Source organism: Cheilinus undulatus, linkage group 14, assembly GCF_018320785.1.
Source record: "Cheilinus undulatus linkage group 14, ASM1832078v1, whole genome shotgun sequence".
Lineage (NCBI taxonomy): Eukaryota > Metazoa > Chordata > Actinopteri > Labriformes > Labridae > Cheilinus > Cheilinus undulatus.
In genome coordinates, this window is record NC_054878.1 from 45,566,113 (window position 1) to 45,590,836 (window position 24,724).

The following is a 24,724-nucleotide window of genomic DNA, read 5'->3' on the forward strand; positions in this document are numbered from 1 at the left end:
AAAAACAACAACAACAAAAAAAAGAAAAAAACACCCTCATATTCACCAGTTTAAGTCAGCTCAGTTTAATCGACCTAAAACTGAAAGATCGAGTTTCAGCATCACTGTGAGGAAAATTAACTGAACGGAGAAAAGTCAAATAAAAGTGTGAAAAAGTTTTTTTTAACGTTCAAAGCTGTAAATCAAGAGTGGGTTCCTAACAATTCAAAATAAACAGAAGTTTTGTGGTTTATTTGATATTTGTAGGGATTTAAAGACAATTGACGCCCTAAAACCAAGAAAACCTTTTTTCCTCCTCACATTTTCTGACTTTAATCATCCTTTGGGGCCAGATTGGGAGCTTTGGGGGGCCTCGTATGGCTCCCGGACCACCAGTTGATGATCACTGCTGTATAATTCGCTTTAGGGCGCTGCAGGTTTTTCGCTTTTTGTCTAAATTGTTTAAAACAATCCTAAATAAATTCTTATAATAATTAAAACAAAATAAAATAAATAAAGTTTGAAAGAAAAACTTGCATTAAAATTTCCGTTAGGTCACAGAAACAAAAAAAAAAAAAATTATAAAGTAGTGTTTTAAATTTATATTATTTATTTAATAAACATTTTTCATACCAAATGTTTTTTAATGATTTATTTTAGAGCACTTTTTCTTTGGTTGATTATTGTCTTTGAGCCTGATTTTAACTTAGAATATTGGAATTTTTTATTTTTAACGTGCATGATTTTTAATTCATGGTTACATCTGATGGACCCATGTTTACTATGAATGTGGACCTAGTCTTACACCTGTTTCAGACTGGGTGCTTGTGTGTCTGAGCTCAGAATCAACCTTAAAATTGGAGAGGGACCCAACTGCAGTCAAGATGGACGAGATGGGCGTCGCTTTACATCCAATCCATGCTGGAAGTCCCAAGCAGAAGTTTCTTCTTCGTGTTGGACTCAGCTGCCAGTGTGTGTCAGTCTTTTTCGTGCCTAAGCCTAACCCTTAGTGCTGGATCTCAGATATATCACCTTCCCCACTGCCTTACCCTGAACCTAACCACTCAGGTTTTAATGCCTAAGCCTAATCTTAGACGTACGGACTTCCGGTTGAGACTTCCGGTATGGATTGGATGTATGGCAGCCATCTTGTCTGCATCAGGGTACTCATGTAAAATTGTTGTCTTGGACTTCGCAACAGTAATGACTTTAAAGCTGAGCCGACATTCCCACGTTTCCCTCGTGAACAGGCTGAGCTCCTTTAGTGAACAAATCTGCATTCTTCTCCTGAGGTCGAGGTTATTGAACCGTTCAGAGCGCTGCTGGAGGTCGTTTTATCCAAAAATCCTTTTAATCACATCCAGGAATTTACAAAGACGACTGTTTGCTCTTCTTTTTAAACTTCCTGTTTATGGAGGTTGGATTTAAATCAGCTCAGGTCTGATTTAAAGAGTTTACCTCTCTTTCAGATAGCTTCCTTCTGGTTAGCTTAGCGTGGTTAGCATGTTGTAGGTTAGCCTTGTAGCGTAGGTACGGTAGCCTGTTGCATCCCGAGCTTGTTGTCAAAGAAACAGTCCTCGTTGATGATGGAGGTCAGGCTCTGCACGCTGAAGTCCGCCTCTAGAAGGCCGCCGTAGTCAGGAGTGTCTACTCGTCGCAGACTGGAGCTCCGCCTTGTCTCCTCCTCGGCCTGAGCACCTCCTCCCCGATCAGCCTCCTCCTCTGTGAAGTTCAGCCGCTGCAGCTGAGCCTCCAGCTCACTGGTCAGGGAGCACAGTCTGCTCCTCTTCCCCGCAGGGTCAGAGGCGGCGGAGCGGCTCGGCAGGGGCGGCTCTGAACACGTCTCCCCGAGGATCGATCTGCCGTCGCGCCCGCAGCTCTCCTCCGGCTGACATGGTGTCGTCCTCAGGGTGTCAGAGCGACATCGCTGCTGCCGCCTCCTCCAGGAGCTGCTCCTCTCCGCCGTCGACAGCCGAGTCCTCCTCAGAGAGCCGGTGGGCCCTCGCTCTCGGAGGAGGGAGCGCAGAGCTCGCAGCACGCTTGCCTTCGAATCCAGACAGCTGAAACACAAACGACACGACTGGTCAGAACTCAGAGGGTTGTCTTAAACCTAACTCAACTAAAATCTATAGCAGCGTTACTCAACCCTGCTCAACCAAAGAGCCAAACTGTTGAAAAATACCTTTGCAAGAGCCACAGTCTAAGTGGTGAAAAGTGGGTGAAAGTGTCTTGAAAAATAAATTAAAGCTGGCAAAATAGGTGAAAAAGCTGTGATAGAGTGGCCTAAAATGGGTGAACGGGGTAAAATAGGTAGAAAATGGTAAAAACTGGGTGAGACGTGACAAAACATGACTTAAAAGTGGCAGTAATTGTAAAAAAGCAACAAAACAGCAAAAAAGAGAGAAAAATAACTAAAATTGGCAAAAAGCAGCAAAAAGGTGGGTGAAAATGAGTGAAAGTAACTAAAATTGGCAAAATTGGCAAAAAGGTGGGTGAAAATGGGTGAAAGTAACTAAGATTGGCAAAATTGGCAAAAAGGTGGGTGAAAATGAGTGAAAGTAACTAAAATTGGCAAAGAGCAACCAAAAGGTGGGGGGATATGAGTGAAAAAAAAAACTAAAATTGGGAAAAAGCAGCAAAAACGTGGGTGAAAATGAGTGAAAGTGACTAATATTGGCAAAAGCAGCAAAAAGGGGGGGGAAAATGAGTGAAAAGTAACTAATGGCAAAAAGCAGCAAAAGGGTAGGGGAAAATGAGTGAAAAGTACCTTACATTGGCAAAAAGGTTGAGGAAAAGTAGGGAAAAATAAGTAATATTTGCAAAAAGCAGCAAAAAGGTGAGGGGAAATGAGTGAAAAATAACTAAAAGTGGCAAAAAGCAACAAAAAGGTGAAGGAAAATGGGGGGAAATGGCATGCCCCTTATTTGTTTAGCTATTTATTTAGCTTTTATTTAGTTATATGTTCGTTTCTTTTGTACTTGTACCACCTGTTGTGCTGCTACAAAGCCAGTATTTCCCCTCTGGGGATCAATAAAATCTTATCTTATCTTATGTAATGGCAAGAGATACCTTAAATGGGCAAAAAGCAGCAAACAAGGGTAAAAAAGTGCAATTTGCGAAAAGCAAGATAAAAAAAGCAAAAAGGGTAAAAAATAAAGTGCAAAAACTGCAAATAAGGGCGATGGAAATATGCAGACAAAAATAAAGGTTGACAATTGAAGCCTACTGCATTATTGTGGGAAACAAATTGCAATGGATAATTCTGAGGTCAAAGTTTCCCTTTTTAAGGATTTCTGGGGGAATAATATTTCAAATTAAGACATAAAAGAGCCACAAATCCTCACAAAAGAGCCACATGTTGAGTATCACTGATATATAGTATCTTCAAACTACTGTGATTAAAAATAAGTATTTTTATGCAAAAATGTCCCATAATTCATGTTTAAGTTTATACCTGCTGCAGAGCTGGAACACGGTCTCCGGTCGCCCCTCCACCTCTGACCGGCTGTGAACGAGCTCCCACACACAGGGGTTCTCTGATCCTTAACAAAAGACAAGAAAAAGAAACGTTACCACATGTTGCATCTAATAAAATGAAACACCTAGAAATAGATTAATCCTACACCAATCCGAAAAAGTTGGGGCGCTGTGTGAAATATTAGTAAAAATAGAAAGCACTGATTTTCAAATCTCATAAAACCATATTTGATTCAGAAATAAATAAAAACAACATATCAAATGTTAAACTGAGATATTTCACCATGTTATGAAAAATATTAGCTCGTTTTTAAGTTGATGGCAGCAGCTTGTCTCAAAATGTAGGGACAGGGAAACAAAAGGCTGGAAACGTAAGTGGTACTAATGAAAATAGCTGAAGTAGCATTTTCCCACTGATTAGGTTAATTGGCGACAGGTCGGTAATATGACTGGGTATACAAGGAGCATTTTAGAGAGAAGAAGTCAGGATGGGCAAAGGTTTGCCAACCTGCAAAAAACTGGAACATTTAAAAAAAAAAAAAAAAAAAAGTTTGTCAATGTAAACTTTTAAAACCCCACAATATACAGTCCAGAATATCATCAACAGATTCAGAGAATCTGGAAAAATCTCTGTGAGCAAGTGACAAAGCTGAAGGGGCCCTCAGGGGCCACTGCATTAAAAACAGGCATGATTCTGTACTAAAATTACTGCGTGGGCTCAGGAACACTTCCAGAAATAATCGTCTGTCAGCACAGTTGGCCGTGCCATCCACAAATGACAGTTAAAGCTGGATCATGGAGAGAAGAAGCCATATGTGAACAGGATCCAGAAACATCGCCGTCTTCTCTGGACCAAAGCTCATTTAACTGAGGATACATGGAAAACTGTTCTGTGGTCAGATGAAACTAAATTTTAAATTTTAATTCCAGACCTTCCACCAATAGAAAACACTTGGAGCATCAGAAAATGGAAAGAAGACCCAGGACTGCTGAGAAGCTAGAATCCTACATCAGACAAGAATGAGAAAACATTCCTCTCCCAGCAGCTGGTCTCCTCCATTCCCATTCGTTTACAGACTGTTAAAAGATGAGGGGATTCTACAAAATGGTAAACATGGACACTCACCTGTGACGTTGGCCGGTCTGACCTGAACAGCTGACACTGGGATTAACCAGCGGAACCTGAAGGGGTCGAGATCAGCTGAGCGAGATCCAGTCTGAGACGGAGCACAGAGACCATCAGTCTAACCAATCAAATCAGATCAATACAGCGGGCTTTTTTTGTTTAAAGATGAAGAGGAGACTCACCATCCTCTTCTTCAGTTTGTTCTCTCTGTACACCAGGATGACGGCTCGTTTAAACACTGAGGAAACAAACGCAGAGGGATTGTTCAAACGTACGTCCATGGTCTGCATTGACAATATGTCTTCAATGACAACCCTTCTTCTGTGGTTTGGTGTCCCTACATGCCGTGTGCAGTGAAGCTGTAGGTGAAATGATTAGGCCGGCATCTATCTTTTTTTAAGTTTGAAAAAATAAAATTCAGCCACTTAACTATCATGTCTTTTCCCTCGGCTGCACGTTACGCTAAAGTTTAAGTGTGAAAAGTTTCAAAAAAGCTAACTGAGCATTTCCAAGAAGCAGATAAATGTAAAAAAGGGAAATAGACATATGGTTTTGAAAAGGCTCTCCTTTTTCCAGCTGCACTCGTAAGCAGGATGCGCTGTGCTTCATGAGATAATCCATGAGGAATTGAAGGCTGTAGGAGTTACACATGTCCATAGAAAATGAATCATTCTCAGCAGATATCATTAGTATAACAAGACTGAGATAGCACAGCATTTTTGTGTTTATATCTGTGGTCTAAATCGGGCTTAAGAGAAGATTGTTGGTATGTTTTCTAATAATGACAAAGAGATGAAGTGATGTGTCTCTCATTGATGAGCTGGATGGTTGCTTTTTTCATTTTTTTTTTTGTTATTTGCAAATGTAAAAAGGGTTAAATAGTACCAAATAAAGAGAGCCAAAACACAAGCTCTCATTACTGAGCAGACAAACAATCCAGATCTCTAAAAAGAGCCTAAATTCCCATCACTCTGAGCAAGGCTGGACAGGCATAAATAAAGCCAAGCTTTTTGTTTACAGCATACAGGAGATCACTTCAGCTGAACACAGAGAATCAAGGATTTGGTATCTGAATGTCCCAAAATGGGTATAAATCCACATTCATGAATTTTATAAACAGTGTCACTGACTCACAGTGTTTACCTACCAAACAGCGTGATTTCTGGATCTTTCCTCAGACGGCCCAGAGAAGGCAGTGGGTTCAACCAAACAACCGATGAGTGGATCAGAAACTCTCCCATCGAGATCTCCTGAGGATGGAAACAGAGTAGATGAACATATAATTTCTATTATAAATATTATTGTATGGATCTGTTGATCCACAAGATCTCAGGACTCAAAAACAGCAATACATTTGGACAACCACGAAACCTGTCTACTGCCTTTAAGAAGAGAAAAAAAAAAAAAATAGGCTCAAATAAAATAACAACAAAAATGCAAATAAAACAAATTTTGTGAAGCTTACTTGATGGCTGTTAAAGCAGTAAGATGTTAATGAAAGCATATTAATATAAATAATTATGAGTAAAATATAAGAATAACACAGATTAGAACAACTTCAGTTAATAATTGAAATTAAAATGAATAATATAGAGCTGATAGCTAATAAAGTAGACCATATGGGGGATGACTGGAACAAAAAGAAAAGCTAGGGTAAAGATAGTTACATTTTGGGAAATTTCCATGTTTTCAGCTCTTGAAAAAATCCAAATAAACCCAAAATCTAGCAAGTATTTTTCATTTATCGTGTTTTTTGGACCTGTTTTTCAGCTCCACTCTGCTCTGCAGCCAGCTGGTCGAACACGGATCCGTAGTCCTCGTAGATCTTCTGCATCTCATTGATGTGACTTGCCACTTTCTCCATGGCTCGCAGCGCCTCTGTGTGGACAAAAGAGGAACTACAGTCAGCTTTTTATAGACCCTGATAGAGCCAATGTCTCCCAAAAACATAACCTTAAACCTGCATTCTTCCTAGTGCATTTTAAAAGAGACCAAATATAATGTTAAATACAATACTGACATGACATGTGCGTCTGTACCTGTCAGGTGTGGTTTTGTACCTGCCAGGTATGCATTTTTTACCTGTCAGGAGTGTATTTGTACCCATCAGGTGTGGTTTTGTACCTGTCAGGTGTGTGTTGGTACCTTTCAGGTGTGTGCTTGTACCTGTCAGGTGTGTGTTTGTACCTGTCAGGTGTGTATTTGTACCTGTCAGGTGTGGTTTTGTACCTGTCAGGTGTGGTTTTGTACCTGTCAGGTGTGTGTTTAAACCTGTCAGGTGTGGTTTTGTACCTGTCAGGTGTGGTTTTGTACCTGTCAGGTGTGTATTTGTACCCATCAGGTGTGGTTTTGTACCTGTCAGGTGTGTGTTGGTACCTTTCAGATGTGTGCTTGTACCTGTCAGGTGCGTGTTTGTACCTGTCAGGTGTGTATTTGTACCTGTCAGGTGTGGTTTTGTACCTGTCAGGTGTGGTTTTGTACCTGTCAGGTGTGTGTTTAAACCTGTCAGGTGTGGTTTTGTACCTGTCAGGTGTGGTTTTGTACCTGTCAGGTGTGTGTTTGTACCTGTCAGGTGTGGTTTTGTACCTGTCAGGTGTGTGTTTGTACCTGTCAGGTGTGGTTTTGTACCTGTCAGGTGTTTATTTGTACCTGTCAGGTGTGTGTTAGTACCTGCCAGGTGTTTATTTGTAACTGTCAGGTGTGTGTTAGTACCTGCCAGGTGTTTATTTGTAACTGTCAGGTGTGTGTTTGTATCTGTCAGGTGTGTGTTAGTACCTGTCAGGTGTGTGTTTGTACCTGTCAGGTGTGATTTTGTACCTGTCAGGTGTATATGTTCGGGGCTCTCGGGGTCGGTCAGTGACACCAGCTCTCGGAGTAGCAACGGGTACTTTAGGACTCTCTGAACTGGTTTGATGAGGTACGACTCTAGAGACGACGAGTGCTGATTGGTCGGATTCCTCGCCTCCAGGAAATGCTTGAAGGCCGTGTCGGTCTTGGCTGTGAGAAAGACATCACCATAACTTAATTTACATATAAATCAGGGACAAAAACAGTTCATGTTCTGAGCTTAACCTGAACTGGACTGAGAGACTCTGCCTCTCTAAAATGCTCCTTTTATACCCATTTTTTTTACCTTTTCACAATTAATCTCATTAAACTGTTTTTTATTAGCACTGCTCACTTTTCCAGTTTTTTGTTGCCCATTCCCTACTTTTAAAAAATGAGAAATTGTTCCTTAGATTATTAAGAAAAGGTGAAAATAGATGTTTTGTTACCTCTTTCCAGAACTTTCTGCACTTTGATGTGGTTCGCACAGAAGCCGCTGTAGTGTTTGAAGTGGTCGGCATAGTAGAGAAAAGACCCTCCCAGTGAGAAGAGGAGTTTCTAAGAGGAATAAAAGGAAAATTTTGGATAATAAGTTCCAAAGGAGCCGTTCAGGTCATCTGAAATGTGTCTGCAGACGGTTTGGAGTTTCACCTTGAACTGAGCTGGTGTTTCCAGGTGGCTGAAGTTCGGACACAAGGCGATTCTCTCCTCCAGCGTTTGTAGAAAAACTTTCTGGAAGTCCAACATCTCGGGCAGACATCCGAACAACGCCTCCATCTACAGAGAGACGCCGCAGTCAGACACCACACTCACTGAGCTCTGATTGGTTCAAATGTGATCTGTTTTTACCTCTTCTTTACTGAGGAAGGTCTCCTGCTGCAGAGGAGTGAGGTAGACATCAAAGAGACACACCAGGTCCTGATAAAAAGAGAGGGATGGGTTAGATCAGTGATACTCAACGTGTGGCTCTGGAGCCACATGTGGCTCTTTTGTGATTATTTTGTGTTTTTTTTTATGTCTTAATTTTAATATTATCCCCCTAAAAAACCTTAAAAAGGTAAACTTTATTGCCCTTTTTCACAATTTTTTGCCACTTTTCACCAATTTAAGCTTCCTTTTGCCATTAAATACCACTTTCTTTCTAGTTTTTGCCCTTTTTAGCCACTCTTGTTTGCCACTTTTATCTCAATTTTGCCCTTTTTCACAATTTTTTTGTCATTTTTTTGCCCATTTAAGTCACGTTTTGCCATTAAATACCACTTGTTACCTATTTTTTTGCCCGTTTTTGCCACTTCTTTTCGCCACTTTTTTTTTTACATCTTTGCCCTTTTCACCATTTTTTCTCCCAATCTTCGCCCATATTAGCTACCTACAACTCATTTTTTGTCACTTCGCACCCATGTTTTGCTACTTTCTGCCCCCCTTTTCTACTTTTCCTCCCCATTTTCACCCATTTTTGTTGCTTTTTGATCATTTTTGCCACCTTTAACTTGTTGTTATTGCTACTTCAAGCTGTTTTTGTTTGACATTTACACCCGTTAACTGGCTAAATGTTGGTGGATTTTAGCCAGGTGACTCCAATGAGGTACTTTGGCCAGTTGATTTCACTTTTACTGTGCTTTTCTATTAGCACAGGTGTTGCTGTATTTTTGGTAAATTTTGGTATTTCCCCCTCAAATCGATGCCGTCTGTATCTGTTAGTAATTAGCATAAATGCCCTATTCCTGACCTTGACGTAGGATTTCTCTGTGTCCACCAGCTCCTGGATGACTTTACGCAGACGCTGACACACACTCAGGTGGGCGGGGCTTGAAGGCTGGAGCCCTGCCTCTCTGCTATATGGGTTCTTGGGAACATCTGCCTCTGCCGTTTGGCATTCTGGGAAAGTCTGGTACAGAGAGTAGACCCGCTCCACGTTCTGAAAGAAACAAACCCTTATCATTTTCTCTGGGATTTTACATTCCAGTTTCAGTCTGTACAGGTTTTAAAATCACACTGAAACGTTGTCAGAGTGACCCTGAGGGAGGACGAGGAGTTAACCTGCCGGCCGCCTCGTTCATCATCATAATCTGAGCTGTCACACAATAATAAACTGCCGACAGCCTGATAAATTCAGCGTGCTCACTGCCGACTCTCAGCTTTTAATAACAGACCACAACGCTTCAGTTTCTGCTCTTTAACTCTTAAAAATGATGCCCTAATCCTCACTGAGACTCCATGATTAAACACAATAAAGGAGTTTTATTTAATGCAGCAATGGAGTGAAACAGGTTGAAACTAAAACCCCACATGGACAACTGCTTTAAAGTGTCATTAAACACAACATTTCTGCAGCCAGCAGCATCAAATCTTCCACATACAGACGCTTTTGACTTCATTCTAAAAAAATCTTTCTCATGATTAATGCACATTTTGACTAAAAGCATCATACAGACGTGAAAACCATCGGTACTTTTAAACTAGTGGATGTTTAAAAGAAAATATGTTGTTTTTATTAACTGATGGAATGAAACATGAAGCTTTAAAATAAAATGTACATTTGTTTCATAAGACAGATGAAAATGATGAAGCAAAATCCTGCATAAATGAGTTAATAAAGACAACGGACTGCAGGATTCTGCAGCAATTTCTTTGGTAATTAAAAACAAAATTCACCCACACAGGGCAGCCATGATTTAGTTTAGTTACTGTGGTTTGTATATTCTATTTTTTGTTGAAATGGAAAACTTCCCCAAAACACATGTAACTAAAGTTGAGCCATCCATCCATCCATCATCCATCCATCAAATATCCATCCATCTATCATCCATCCATCAAATATCAATCCACCATCCAACCAACTATCTATCCATCATCCATCAATCCATTCTTTCTTTCATCCATCCATCCATCCATCCAATATCCAACCATCCACCATCCAAACAACTATCTATCTATCCATCCATCCATCATCCATCCATCCATTCTTTCTTTCATCCATCCATCCAATATCCATCCATCCATCAAACATCCATCCATCAAATATCGATCCATCCATCATCCAAACAACTATCTATCCATCCATGCATCTATCCATCATCCTTCCATCCATCAAATATCCATCATCCATCCACATTCATTATCCATTCATCCATCCATCCATCGATTCATCTATCAGTCCATCCATTCATCCATCCACATTCATTATCCAATCATCCATTCATCCATCAAATATCAATCCATCCATCCATCATCCATCAAATATCCATCATCAATCCATTTATCCATCCACATTCAATATCCATTCAATATCCATCCATCCATCCATCCATCCATCCATCCATCCATCAGTCCATCCATCAATTCATCAAATATCCATCCATCCATCATCCATCCATCCATCCATTAGATCATTACTTAGATGTCATGAACAACAAAGGTGAGCGCTGGATGAAGATCAGCTAGCGAATTAAAAGCTTTGCCTTTAGGCTCAGTTTCCTCTTCACCATGACTGTTCAGTATAATGGCTGCAACACTGCTGATGCTGCACCAATCCACCTACCAATCCATTCTACCCTCACCGTGAACACGATCCTGAGATACATAACAGAGACTCACTTCCCATAGGGAGAGTAATCCAGCAGGGAACCATCAGACCTGGAGGTGCAGACCCCTTTCTCAGCTGCAAACCCCCAGTCTCTGCTGGACATCTGTGGCTTTAGAAGCAAGCAGAACAACATCATCCACAAACAGCAGAGATGAAGTTCTGAGGCTACTCAGCGACCCTCCTTATTGTCCTTGTCTTGAGAGCCTGCTCATGAGAGCCACAAACAGAATCTGAGACAAAGGGTTAACCCAGGCAGAGGCCAACAAAACAATGTGGCTGTTGGCTCTCTGTAAAGGCACCCAGACACCATATTCCTGCAGTACACCCTAACTTAACCCCCAAGTCAACGACACACATGTAGACCAGGTGAGCAAACTCCCATGCTCCCCAAGACACCTCACACGGGTAGAGAGCTGCTCAACCGTCCCATGGCTAGGATGGAATTTGAATCGTCCTCCTGTATCTGAGGTTTGACAATCTGTTACTTGGTCCTCATATAGCCCTTGAGTGTTTAGACTTGCCGATAAAGCTGCACAAGCACACTTTTCCTTTGCAGGAATGGTTTGAATGTTTGGACTAGAATCTGGCACCCAGACTTCAACGTCTCTGGCAGCGAACTAGAAATACTGTCTTCCTAACGAGCTTTCTCTGCATGTACAGTGAACAGTTAGCTTTATCTCCTGCTACAATAATTAAAGATGACAAATCAGGAAGAAGAAGCTTTAGATCAACTCCAGCTACGACTATTTCACACCAACTAAAAGTCCAAAGATCAGACCAACCAGCAGGACGAGGCGTTCAGGGGGCCTCCTGCAGCTCAGACAGCACACAGCTTCCTCCTGCAGACCAACCTCTCCTCCCTCCTCCTCCTCGTCCTCCAGCGTCTCCCAGTCCTCGTCCTCCAGTGGCAGCACCCAGCACAGAGCGCCCATCCCCAATGAGAGGGAGGAGGAGGAGGACGGGGCCTGGTCTGGGGTCAGAGGTCGCCTCCGGGGACCGTCAGCGCCGGAGGAGCAGCCGGTGAGGAACAACATCTATAAAGTCTGAGAGCTCGCACTGCAGGACGCCATTAATCCTCCGACAGACTTACAAACAAACACTCCTGAAGGAGTAAACCGGATTATCTGAACATCGCATGTCACATGACACAAACACTGTCTGAGTTCAGGAAGCACTGGGGGATTGTGGGAGAGGATTTCTGCAGGTGAGTTTACAACAACCAAGAATCATCATACTGCAAAAACTCACATCTTATCTTACAGAGTGTGTTTATCTGATTAACAGTCACAAATATCTCAACATACATATAAAACGTATGTGTTACAATATGTATTATACATACTGCTTACATGATAAGTCTCAGAATTTCTGTAGTTAATTATGATTAATTGCATTCTTTTAATCGCATTCCATTTTTTTGCATTTCAAACTGTTTTTGTGCCATTTTTGGATTTTCTCCTCTCTGATTGGACAAAACCCTGCAGGGGGTCTACAGACAATAAGCCAGTGTGCCCGCCCCACAGGTCTAAATAAATAAAGGTCTAAAGTCTGATAGAATCTCACCTGCTGCTCTGAGTCAGCTGACGGTTTTGATGAAACATCATCAGGAACAGGAGGTTGGACGCCGTAAACCGCAGACGGAGAATCTGTGAAATAAATAAGGATAAAGAATATGAATGATGAATAAATGATTATGTTCTAACTTTTCATGTATTTATTACTAAGGACTTCTGATCTTATCTCACTCTTTTTCTAATTGTCCACTCAATAAATGAAAACATCAGATCAAAATGAACAAAAGCATCAGATTAAAGCCAAAATAAAGCAGAGAAAATGGGATTCAGCATCGTCACAGAGAGGTTCAGCTCTTACACATTGTCTGCAGGCTGTTTACCCATAATTCCCTGGGGCCGAAGCCTCTTCACTGCAGCCCTAACTGCACCTGACAGATCATCGACCTCCTTCACAATAAAAGCCCCCCCGGGAGCAGAGGGATTAAACGCTGCTCTCTCTATGGGAGTTTTAATGTCAGAAAATGTAAAGTGAAGATCATCTTCTCATCATGAGCTGAAATCTATTTGAATGTACTGTCTGCTGCAATGATGGGATAAAAAAACAATAAAATAATATATGTTGAAAAAATTATTATCCATGTAATAACACTCAATGTGAAAAAGAACAAATATATAAACAAGAATTCAAATAAAAAAAATCTATAAAATAGCTTCTTAAATAACTTGTCTAATAAAATACTAAATTATGTCTACAATAAAATAAAATATGGACAAATTATGACTACAAAATGGTATCAATATATATCAATAAAAAATGTATTTACTTATATTGTCATATTCAGAATATTCTACTAACAAAAAAGCTGGAAAATGCATTCAAATAATTTTAAATTATTTTTATTATTTAAAGATTAATTAATTAGAAATCTCAACCCATTTTATCATTTCTTATAGTGAATTATCATCTTGATACCCAACATTAGCAAAAAAATAAGATAAATTTTAATAAAATAAAATAAAATAAATCAAAAGAAAAAAATTAAAGACAATTAAATAAATTAAAAGAAAAAAGGTAAATAAAAAATGAATTATATAAAATATTTGATTGAATTTGACAAAAAATAAAATAAAGCCAGATTTCAGAAAATAAAACAAATTTACATAAATTTATGTAAAATAAAATTACAAAATTACCATGAAATTTTATATATATATATATATATATATATATATATATATATATATATATAATAAAATAACATTTAATGTAACAAAATAAATTAAAATAAAATGAAGCAAATTCAAAAAATAAAATAAAGAAAATTACATAAAATAAAAATTCATAAAATAAAATAAAGTTTAATTAATCTTATAGTCATGGAATATCATTGAATAAAATAAATATTTTGGATATAATGTGGTTAATTTTTCTGTTTTATTTGATAGATTGACAAATCATTAACTATTTACTAATTGAAATCAATTTTTTTGTCAAAATCTTGCAAAATTCAACACTTAAAAGAACCCCAAATAAATCTTTTTAATGAGTCTAATGCAGTGTTTATGTACATACCACTGGTCCAGGTCTGGGGGTCTTTGGGGGGTTGAGGTTGGCAGGACTCTCCAGGGTCCGGCCATGTGGGGGCGACGGTGGGCCCCTCGTGGCTCGCTGTCTCGTCTCTCCGGAGCAGCAGCTGGAGCTTCTGATGACTGAAGAGACTCTGCATCAAGTCCAGGTCAAGTCCAGACACGAAGAGCCCGTTCACCGCCAGGACCTCGTCTCCTGCCCTGAGGCCTGATGGGAAAAAAAACAGAAACAAAACAAAGAAGTTGTTTGGACATGATACATCAGATTAGCTGACAAGGCATCTTTAAGACATGGCAGTACTCGCTTTGTCTACACAACCAACCAATCAGAATGAAGTCAAATGTGCGTCCACGCATGAAGGATTACCACGTGGTTGATGATGATACTTCACATAAGACAAAAAGAGCTCAAGTTTAATCCTTCAGAGATGAATGATTCTGTCATTTCACCTTCTCTGGCCGACAGGCCCAGCGGCTCCACCTCACTGACGTAGATGTGACTCCTTCCTGCTCCGTCTACGTGGCCCGTCACTGCAAAACCTGCACACACAAAACCCAAAAATCTGTTTTAATACCTTCAGCTGAAAAAATACAAAGCACTGGAGACAATGCTACGTAGACAACAGCTTAAAATGTGCAAAACAAGTTTATTCTAAATAAAAATGAAATGAGTCTAGATAAAACAGAAAAGCATTTATATGCATTTCTATTTCAGATCTCCTCTAAAGGGAAACGGGGGATTTAATGAGTTTATTCTCACCAAAGTCTTGTGTGGTGTTGAGTCGACAGACGTTTAGAGTGAAAACATCGAGGAGAGAAACCTGATCATTGCACACCTGAACGAGAGACAAAAGAAGAGAAGAAACTTTTAGGAGAGTCATAAACCATTATCTATATCGCTTATCCCATAGGAGGCTAGAGCCAATCCCAGCTGCCAGCCAATCACTGACATAAAAACAGATGCATCCTAAATCTCTAAAGTTGCCTCCATGCATCTCTGTCTTCATGCTGCCCCTGTAGTCTATAGCCAGGATTAGTATATAGGGACCTCATGCAGGACATCATGTCTTTCTGCTCCTTTTTCTGATTTTAAGAATCACAAAGCATAAGACACTGCCAACAAATTTTTAACACATATAGATCATTAATAACAGGGCTCTTATTTCAGTTAATGAATGAATGAATGCCTTAGGGACTTTATCTTACACCAAGAGCTTAAAAACATGAAAAACAAAGACATCAACATCCAGCTCACGCTCAAAAAAAGACTCATTATATATTTACCCACACAAAAAAGTGACTTATTGCTGTCAAAAACGCACATTAATTTAAATTTTCATCATTTAAAGCTAAACAAAATAGCCAAAAACACAAGTGTTATTACCAAAATGACCAGTGTTTGTATGAACCTTTCATGTGTTTAATCATGATCATAGATAGTTTAAATGACCCTAGTTTTAACCTCAGAGCAGACAGACTCTCATGCCCCCTCTGTAATCTCTGGTGCCCCCCAGAGGGGGTCCTGGACCTCAGGTTGGGAACCAAGGATCTAAACTATTATTTAGCTGTACATTTCATGTGCAACACAATTTATGATTTAAAATGTGTTGCTCAGCATTCAATGACGAGGCCGCAACAGCTGATCTGTGCAAGGAGGGTTGTTGTTGTGCATAATGACACAGAATTATAGAATGCAGGATAATATCAACAGCATCAACTGCATAAAAACAGTCTAAATGACAGGAGGGGTTCATATTTAACACGGGACACCTCTCTCTCTTTCTCAAAGGGATGCTCGACTCTCTCTCTCTCTCTGTTTGATCAGCTGCAGATACACACAGGTGACGTGAAGTAAAGAGTAATGGAAGAGTCAGGAGAGACTATTCACTAGTTTATCAGGAATGGAAAGCTTGCTGCAGATCTAAGAATGTTAGATAGGGAAAAGACATGCATATCTGCAGAATGTGATGTGCATGATGTTGCAATTTTTTGTAAGGAATTAGATATTAAAAAATCACTGTGCATTTACATTGCTGCAGCCATGCTGCACCTACGTGTTCTCCTTCAGGAAATTGTACAGTTGAGAATATTACAGACACACTTACTCCATGGGAATGCACTGCAGCAAACACTAACGTCAGGGCGTATTTAACAAATAATCAGAGGTCCACAGGTAACACAAATCCTGTACGAATAGCACATCTAAAATTCCCCGTTTATTCCCAGCCATGTTGCTGGCCTGTTGCCAATTAGACTCATTAGTAAACTTTTTTTTTGCCACTTTTCACCCATTTTAGCTATCTTTTGCCATTGAATACCACCTTTTTCATACTTTACCCATTTTGACAAATTTTTTTACGCATTTTTGCCACTTTTATCCCATTGTTGCCCCTTTTCACCATTCTTTCTCACCCATTTAAGCTACCTTTTGTCATTAAAAACCACTTTTTCCTAGTTGTTGCCCATTTTAGCCACTTGTTGTTGCCACTTTTATCCCACTTTTGCCCTTTTTCACCATTTTTGTTGTCATTTTTCACCCATTGAACATACCTGTTGCCATTAAAAACCACTTGCTTCCTCTTTCTTTGCCCGTTTTTGCCACTTCTTGACTGCTTTCTGCCCATTTTTTTTGGCCATTCTTTTCACTCTTTTTTTTTGCCACATTTGGACCATTTTATGTCACCTATAACTCATTGTTTCGTCTCTTTTCATCCTTTTTTTTCTACTCTCTGACCCCTTTACCACTTTTCCCTCCCATTCTCACCTCTTTCACCCATTTTCGTTTCTTTTTGACCATTTTTGCTTGAATGCCATTTTCAGCTATATTTATGCCATTTTATGCTGTTTTTTTTTTTTTTTTTTGCTATGTTCAGCTATTTTTATGCTTTTTGGCTATTTTCAGCAGTTCTTCTACAATTCGGCTCTTGGCATCCCCACACAATTTCAGTTGAAGTTGCAGTTTTGATCTAGTTAATATTACATGTGCTGTAATTGAAAAAACATGAAGGTAGCAGAATCAGTGAACCCACCTGTAGAGCTGCAGGACGTCCTGCAGAGGGCGCCATCTCACTCTGATTGGACACACGGTCGACACTCTGCATGAGGAAAAACATGTCAAGTGTCAGAGCATGCTCACTGATGACAAACGTTTAAAAACGTCTCTTTTTTAAATGTTTCTTGTTAAAGAAAGTAAATCATTTTTGTTTCATCATCAGTAATTATTCTAAAGAGAAACTGTAAATAAAAAGCAGCTTCTAAGCTGGAACAACGGCAGGACGTCAGAGCAGATAAATGAAGAGGTCATGTTGAGAGGAAGACGAGGAAGGAAGGAAGGACGGAGGTTAAAAGAGGAGCAGATGAGAGGGAGAAGTGAGGTGGAGGTCCAGTGGAGGGGAGGAGGAGGTGGGGGATCATTTAGAGGCTCTTCAGAGGGATTAAGGCAGAGGGACAAAGGAATCCTGGGAGAAAAAAAGGCCGCTGGAGCTTTTAATCCTCCTCTTTCTACTCAGCTTGTCCAAACATCAGCAGCTCCATCACACAGCTGTCCTTCAGACCAAACTCCTTGTCTCCTCCCTTTGTCCCCCTCCTCCTCTTTCTCCCAGGGGTCAAGGAGGAGGTGACAGGTGGCAGGACAAAATGTTAATGAAAACGCAAAGTGGCCAGAAGTATGTGGACGCCCTCTCTGCACTCTTTAATATCTAATGTCCTGTTTTACTGAGTCTGTCATTTAAGAGAAAAACAAGAAACTCCTGCTCTGAAGAAACCAAAACAAAAAAACAAACAAACCAACTTAACTATTGATTTATGATTCTCTATCTAAACCACACTAACTATTAATTTATGATACTCTATCTAAACCACACTAACTATTAATTTATGATACTCTATCTAAACCACACTAACTATTAATTTATGATACTCTATCTAAACCACACTAACTATTAATTTATGATTCTCTATCTAAACCACACTAACTATTAATTTATTATTCTCTATCTAAACCACACTAACTATTAATTTATGATACTCTATCTAAACCACACTAACTATTAATTTATGATTCTCCATCTAAACCACACTAACAATTAATTTATGATTCTCTATCTAAACCACACTAACTATTAATTTATGATTCTCCATCTAAACCACACTAACTATTGATTTATGATTCTCTATCTAAACCACACTAACTATTAATTTATGATTCTCTATCTAAACCACACTAACTATTAATTTATGATTCTCTATCTAAACCACACTAACTATTAATTTATGATTCTCTATCTAAACCACACTAACTATTAATTTATGATTCTCTATCTAAACCACACTATTAATTTATGATTCTCTATCTAAACCACACTAACTATTAATTTATGATTCTCCATCTAAACCACACTAACTATTAATTTATGATTCTCTATCTAAACCACACTAACTATTAATTTATGATTCTCTATCTAAACCACACTATTAATTTATGATTCTCTATCTAAACCACACTATTAATTTATGATTCTCCATCTAAACCACACTAACTATTAATTTATGATTCTCTATCTAAACCACACTATTAATTTATGATTCTCCATCTAAACCACACTAACTATTAATTTATGATTCTCTATCTAAACCACACTATTAATTTATGATTCTCTATCTAAACCACACTAACTATTAATTTATGATTCTCTATCTAAACCACACTAACTATTAATTTATGATTCTCTATCTAAACCACACTATTAATTTATGATTCTCTATCTAAACCACACTAACTATTAATTTATGATTCTCTATCTAAACCACACTAACTATTAATTTATGATTCTCTATCTAAACCACACTAACTATTAATTTATGATTCTCCATCTAAACCACACTAACTATTAATTTATGATTCTCCATCTAAACCACACTAACTATTAATTTATGATTCTCCATCTAAACCACACTAACTATTAATTTATGATTCTCCATCTAAACCACACTAACTATTAATTTATGATTCTCCATCTAAACCAGACTAACTATTAATTTATGATTCTCCATCTAAACCACACTAACTTTTAATTTATGATTCTCTATCTAAACCACACTAACTATTAATTTATGATTCTCCATCTAAACCACACTAACTATTAATTTATGATTCTCCATCTAAACCACACTAACTATTAATTTATGATTCTCTATCTAAACCACACTAACTATTAATTTATGATTCTCCATCTAAACCACACTAACTATTAATTTATGATTCTCCATCTAAACCACACTAACTATTAATTTATGATTCTCCATCTAAACCACACTAACTATTAATTTATGATTCTCCATCTAAACCACACTAACTATTAATTTATGATTCTCCATCTAAACCACACTAACTATTAATTTATGATTCTCCATCTAAACCACACTAACTATTAATTTATGATTCTCATCTAAACCACACTAACTATTAATTTATGATTCTCCATCTAAACCACACTAACTATTAATTTATGATTCTCCATCTAAACCACACTAACTATTAATTTATGATTCTCCATCTAAACCACACTAACTATTAATTTATGATTCTCCATCTAAACCACACTAACTATTAATTTATGATTCTCCATCTAAACCACACTAACTATTAATTTATGATTCTCCATCTAAACCACACTATTAATTTATGATTCTCATCTAAACCACACTAACTATTAATTTATGATTCTCCATCTAAACCACACTAACTATTAATTTATGATTCTCCATCTAAACCACACTATTAATTTATGATTCTCATCTAAACCACACTAACTATTAATTTATGATTCTCCATCTAAACCACACTAACTATTAATTTATGATTCTCCATCTAAACCACACTAACTATTAATTTATGATTCTCCATCTAAACCACACTAACTATTAATTTATGATTCTCCATCTAAACCACACTAACTATTAATTTATGATTCTCTATCTTTGGGCATCACATCAAACAGAGCGGAACAAAATCCAACTGATCCAACCAAAACAAAGACTAACCCAGACCAAAACACACCAGAAGAAATCAAACTAAATACACCCAGACCAAAACACCAAAGTAGCCCACATCATACACCACAAACACAACAAAAACCAATCCAGGCCAAAACCAAACCAAACCAGGCCATACTAAACCAGGCCAAACCAAACCAGGCAAAACCCAAACCAACCCAGATCAAACCAGGCCAAACCAAACCAGACCAAACCAAAAACCAAACCAGGCCAAGGCAAAAACCAAACCAGGTCAGACCAAACCAGTCCAGACAAAACCAAACCATGCCAAACTAAACACCAAACCAACCCAGGCCAAACCAAAAACCAAACCAAACCAACCCAGGCCAAACCAAACCAACAGTATAACTGTACCTGTGGTTGAAGAACCAATGAGAAAAGAGGAGAGGTTTTTTTTCTTCTTTCTTTCAACATTTTACAAGACTTTGTGATCAGCAGTGCCGGTTTTCTTTGATTGAAAATGTTTGTTTTAGCAAAGAAAAAAAAAAGATGTATAAAATAAGTTTTGATCTATCATATCATAAACTTTAATTTTGGAACACACTCTTTTTATATTTAAACTGTGAATAAAGTCTGATATAACTGACATCACTCATGAAAACAATGACAGCTTCCTTACTTTGTGTATTCCTTTAATGTTTGATAAAACCTTAAAAGTAAACACACAAAGTTTTTGTTTGAAGGATCTTAAAAGTGATCTGGGAGTAAATTTAGAACACAAAGCTGCACACAACCACCGCTGGTGAATCATGACTCAGAGAAAACTACAAATACTCTCAGTCTGTGTTTACTCCAAATTAAAATGGTCCACAGGGGAACAAACACATGACTTTGATACCAAACCCAGCCTCCAAGTCAGCCTGGGGCATCATGGGAAAAAATGAGGGGTTACTCTGAGCTGAAATTATGGGTTTGTGGAGACGGAGCGGAGGAGCTGCAGCCTGCGTGGAGTCTGAGGATCCCTGATGGTCAGTGAACACATCATCATTATTCACTGAAACACATCACTGACAAGCAGAGTCAGAGACGTCCTTATCAGAAAATTAAACATCGGCCTTCATTCAAAGTCATCAGCATCTTTCTACGGAGGCCCTGAGTGGACAAACATCCTTTCATTTTAGGGTTTTTTTTTAGGAGAGCTTGACTAAACTATCTTATTTTTCTCAGGACGGGGCCTTTGAAGATGACGTCAACCACAGAACTCCAGATGGGACGGGGAGAGAAGCTCTGTTAAAATGCCAACGTTTGGATCTGTTTACGACTACACCAATAAATAAACACAAACAAACAAGAGCAGCTTTAGAGCCGTAAAAATAGTGACACATTTAAAAAGCACAGAAACACACATGGTTGAAAATCCTCCATTTTAAGTCTGCAAGACTTTCCAAATTATGAGATAAAAGTTCAACACGGCAGGATAAAAAGTAAATTTGCAAGGAAAAAAAATCAAAACTATGAGAAAAACTGAATTCTGAGATAAAAAGTCAACATTTCAGGATAAGAAATAAATTTAGGAGATAATCAAAAACCAAAATAGTGAGAAAAAAGTTGAAATAATGAGGTAAAAGGTAAAAATTATTAAATACAATTCCAAATTACAAGTTAAAAAATAACATTGCAGGATAAATTATGAGATTAAAAAGTCAAAATTATCAGATAAAAATACTTTTTAAAACAAAAAAAGCCAAATTTGTGGTAAAAAATGTATTTTTTTTTTAGATAAATGTCAACATTATGGGATAAAAACATCATAAAAAAAGGTCAACATTGTTTGATAAACAATAAATTCATGGGATGAAAACTAATCAAACTCACATTAAACTCAAATCTTGAGATAAAATGGGGAAATAAGAGGAAATAAAAAGTTTCAATTATAGGATAAAAACAATGTTATTGCTAAAAGCCAAATTTATGAAATAACAGTCAAATAATGAGATAAAAGGTTAGAATTTTTAAATATAATTTCAAATTACAAGGTAAAAAAATCAATATTGCAGGATTAAAAGTGAAATTATGAGATTAAAAAAAAACTGAGAAAAAAAAATCTAAATTATGAGACTAAAAAGAAGGAATTTTGAGAAAAAGTACTTTTGAAAACAAAAAAGGGCAAAATTATGTTATAAAAAGTCATTTTCTTAAAGATAATTGTCTAAATTATGGGATAAAAATGTCCTAAAGAGTCAACATTGTTGATAAAAAGTAAATTCATGGGATGAAAATTGATTTAACTCACATTAAATTTAAAATTCTGGGATTAAAGAGAAAATGAGAGGAAATATAAAGTCAAAAGTTATAGGACAGAAAGTAAATCTTATAGATAAAAGTCAAATTTATGAAAAAAAGTCAAAATAATGCAATAAACATCAGAAATATCAGAAGAAAAGTCTAAAAAATGAGAAAGTAAGAAAGAATTATGAGATTAAAATTTAACCTTTTTCAAGATATATTAAAAATGATGACATAAAAAGTAATTATTATGAGATTAAAGCAAAATTAGAAGATAAAAAACCAAAGCAGAAGACAACAAGTGTTTTGTTTTAGATAAAAAAGATCCAAATTGTGATATAAAAAAGCTACAATTAGAGATAATAAGTCAAAACTGTGAGCTAAAAACAAAAAATTTTAAGATCAAAAGTCATATTATGAGAAAAAAGTCGAAAGCATGGGATAACAGACAATAGTATGAGCTTAAAGTCTAAATTGTCAGATCAAAGTTTAGAATTATAAGATAAAAAGTCAAGAATCAAGGACAGAAATTCAAAGTTTTCAGATAAAACATCAAAATATAAGATTTAAAGTCCCATGTATGAGATTGCACAACATAATTATGAGAAAATAGTCAATATTAAGAGATAAAAAATCAGAATTATGAGATAAAAAGTTGAAATCTTACACGAATTATAAAAGTTAACATGAATGTTAGACAGAAAGTCAGGTAGAAAGTCAGAGTTAGACATGCTGGTGTCTGCAGTCACCGCTGTGTAAAACTGTAAAAGTCTGTGAGAGTTTTTCACAGATTGCTGATGGGATATTTAAGTCGTAGCAGGACTCTAGAATCAAACTCCTGCAGCATGAATCTGCTGCTGCTGCAGGAATTTCCAACACTGGTGAACAAAACCAAACCAGAACAACCACAAACTTTCTGCTTCATCACGACGACTGAAAGAGGAGTAACAGAGACGGAAACGTACGCAGAGAAATAAACGGAGAGGCGTTTAGTGAGAAAACAGCTGAGGAACCATCAGAAAACAGGAGTGCCAAACTCATACTCCAGCTGCATGCTGATTTATCCTCCTCTAGACTCTGACTCTTAAAATAGCTCCATGTTTATCCAGAGGAGGGGGCCCTGGGAAGCAGAGCATGATGGGAAATCCAGGATAAAGTACTTAGGAGTTTCAGCAGGGACAGACAGGCCAAATATCTGCATCATAAACACTAGTGGTAGTGGACGGTCTCCTCTCTCCTGCTTATCCTCGAGGCCTCATAGCCCATACCAAACACTGTTTTACTAACAGGCCTAGTGATGGATCAGTGTTTGTTTTCTAAACCAAACCTGCAGAGGAGTCATGAACAACGATCTTAACCCACCACAGTGCTCCACCAGCAGTCTGTAAAATAATCTTACCTGTGATGTGAAGTTATTCTGGTCTCTGCTGCGTTTATTCGCTCCATCCAGGACCTTCAGAGAGGACGGTAAGCCCCGCCTCCTGCTGCCTCTTCCTCCTGACAGGGACCTCCACCTCCTCCTCAGCACCTCCTCGTCTCGACTGCACACCTGGAGACACGCAAAGGTCCAACCAAGGCTCTTAAAACGAGCAATTCTTTGATAATTCCCTGTGTTTAAAACAGTCTCACAAAGTTCAGGCGACTTCCTGCATGTTGGCGACATTGCACAAAAGTGTTGTCAATGCAATTGCATGTGTTAAATCAAAACAAATCTGTTGTTTTGATCATTAGAATTATTATAAAGCACTGAAGCTTTTTGAAAAGGACTTCAGTTTAATCAGACAGCTTCATAGAAGAGTTAGTGCAGCAGTTTCCCTGTACTATTTTATCCCTAAAACCAAAAAGTAATTTAATTTCAGGCATCCAGAGTTTTTATTTACGTCGGTATCTAAAAGGGTATAACTATAATTTAATTTCTACTAGAATCAGTATAAACTGAGGTATCCTGACAACCCTAACTCCAACATAATTAATCTACAGAGAGTTTGATAATAAAGGATCCAGTTTCTTTACCAGAGCGTGGAAGGAGGACACTGAGAAGACCCCCAGACGTCCCAGCATGCTCTTGGAGGGCCGGCTGGCCACAGCGAGGAGGCTCTTAGGGTTAGGGAGTTCACTGCCCTGCAGGCTGGACAGATAGCACTTCAGCCGGAACAGATCCAGGTTCAGTTTCTCCAGGTTCTGCTCCCACTGCTGGATCTGAACACAACAGAGAGGAAGAGTTTTATCTTAAGCCATAAGCACAAGCATTGCTGGATTAATTACAGTGCAGCCGATACAATGTGTACAAGACTTCTATCCATTTTCTATACCGCTTATCCTGATGGGGGTCGCGGGGTTGCTGGAGCC

The 24,724-nt window shown here is 38.1% G+C and overlaps 1 protein-coding gene across 2 annotated transcripts in view; it reads right to left on the reverse strand.

The window, feature by feature from the left end:
• Nucleotides 1-1,017: 1,017 nt before the first annotated feature.
• Nucleotides 1,018-24,724, reverse strand: part of LOC121521359 (T-lymphoma invasion and metastasis-inducing protein 2) — a 40,845-nt gene continuing 17,138 nt past the window's right edge. The window contains exons 6-23 of one of the 2 annotated variants that reach the window (XM_041805306.1): nt 24,389-24,574; nt 23,775-23,924; nt 17,125-17,190; nt 14,856-14,931; nt 14,546-14,635; nt 14,082-14,303; nt 12,558-12,640; nt 9,138-9,326; nt 8,258-8,326; nt 8,060-8,185; nt 7,858-7,966; nt 7,400-7,579; nt 6,342-6,460; nt 5,730-5,832; nt 4,765-4,820; nt 4,583-4,673; nt 3,434-3,521; nt 1,018-2,039 (exon numbers count right to left, since the gene is read on the reverse strand). In XM_041805306.1, coding sequence (XP_041661240.1) covers nt 1,493-2,039; nt 3,434-3,521; nt 4,583-4,673; nt 4,765-4,820; nt 5,730-5,832; nt 6,342-6,460; nt 7,400-7,579; nt 7,858-7,966; nt 8,060-8,185; nt 8,258-8,326; nt 9,138-9,326; nt 12,558-12,640; nt 14,082-14,303; nt 14,546-14,635; nt 14,856-14,931; nt 17,125-17,190; nt 23,775-23,924; nt 24,389-24,574 — 2,550 coding nt within the window. In that variant the 3' untranslated portion in view covers nt 1,018-1,492. Of the gene's footprint in view, nt 2,040-3,433; nt 3,522-4,582; nt 4,674-4,764; nt 4,821-5,716; nt 5,833-6,341; nt 6,461-7,399; nt 7,580-7,857; nt 7,967-8,059; nt 8,186-8,257; nt 8,327-9,137; nt 9,327-12,557; nt 12,641-14,081; nt 14,304-14,545; nt 14,636-14,855; nt 14,932-17,124; nt 17,191-23,774; nt 23,925-24,388; nt 24,575-24,724 lie in introns of those variants that run through there. The other variant, XM_041805307.1, reaches the window with a different exon arrangement.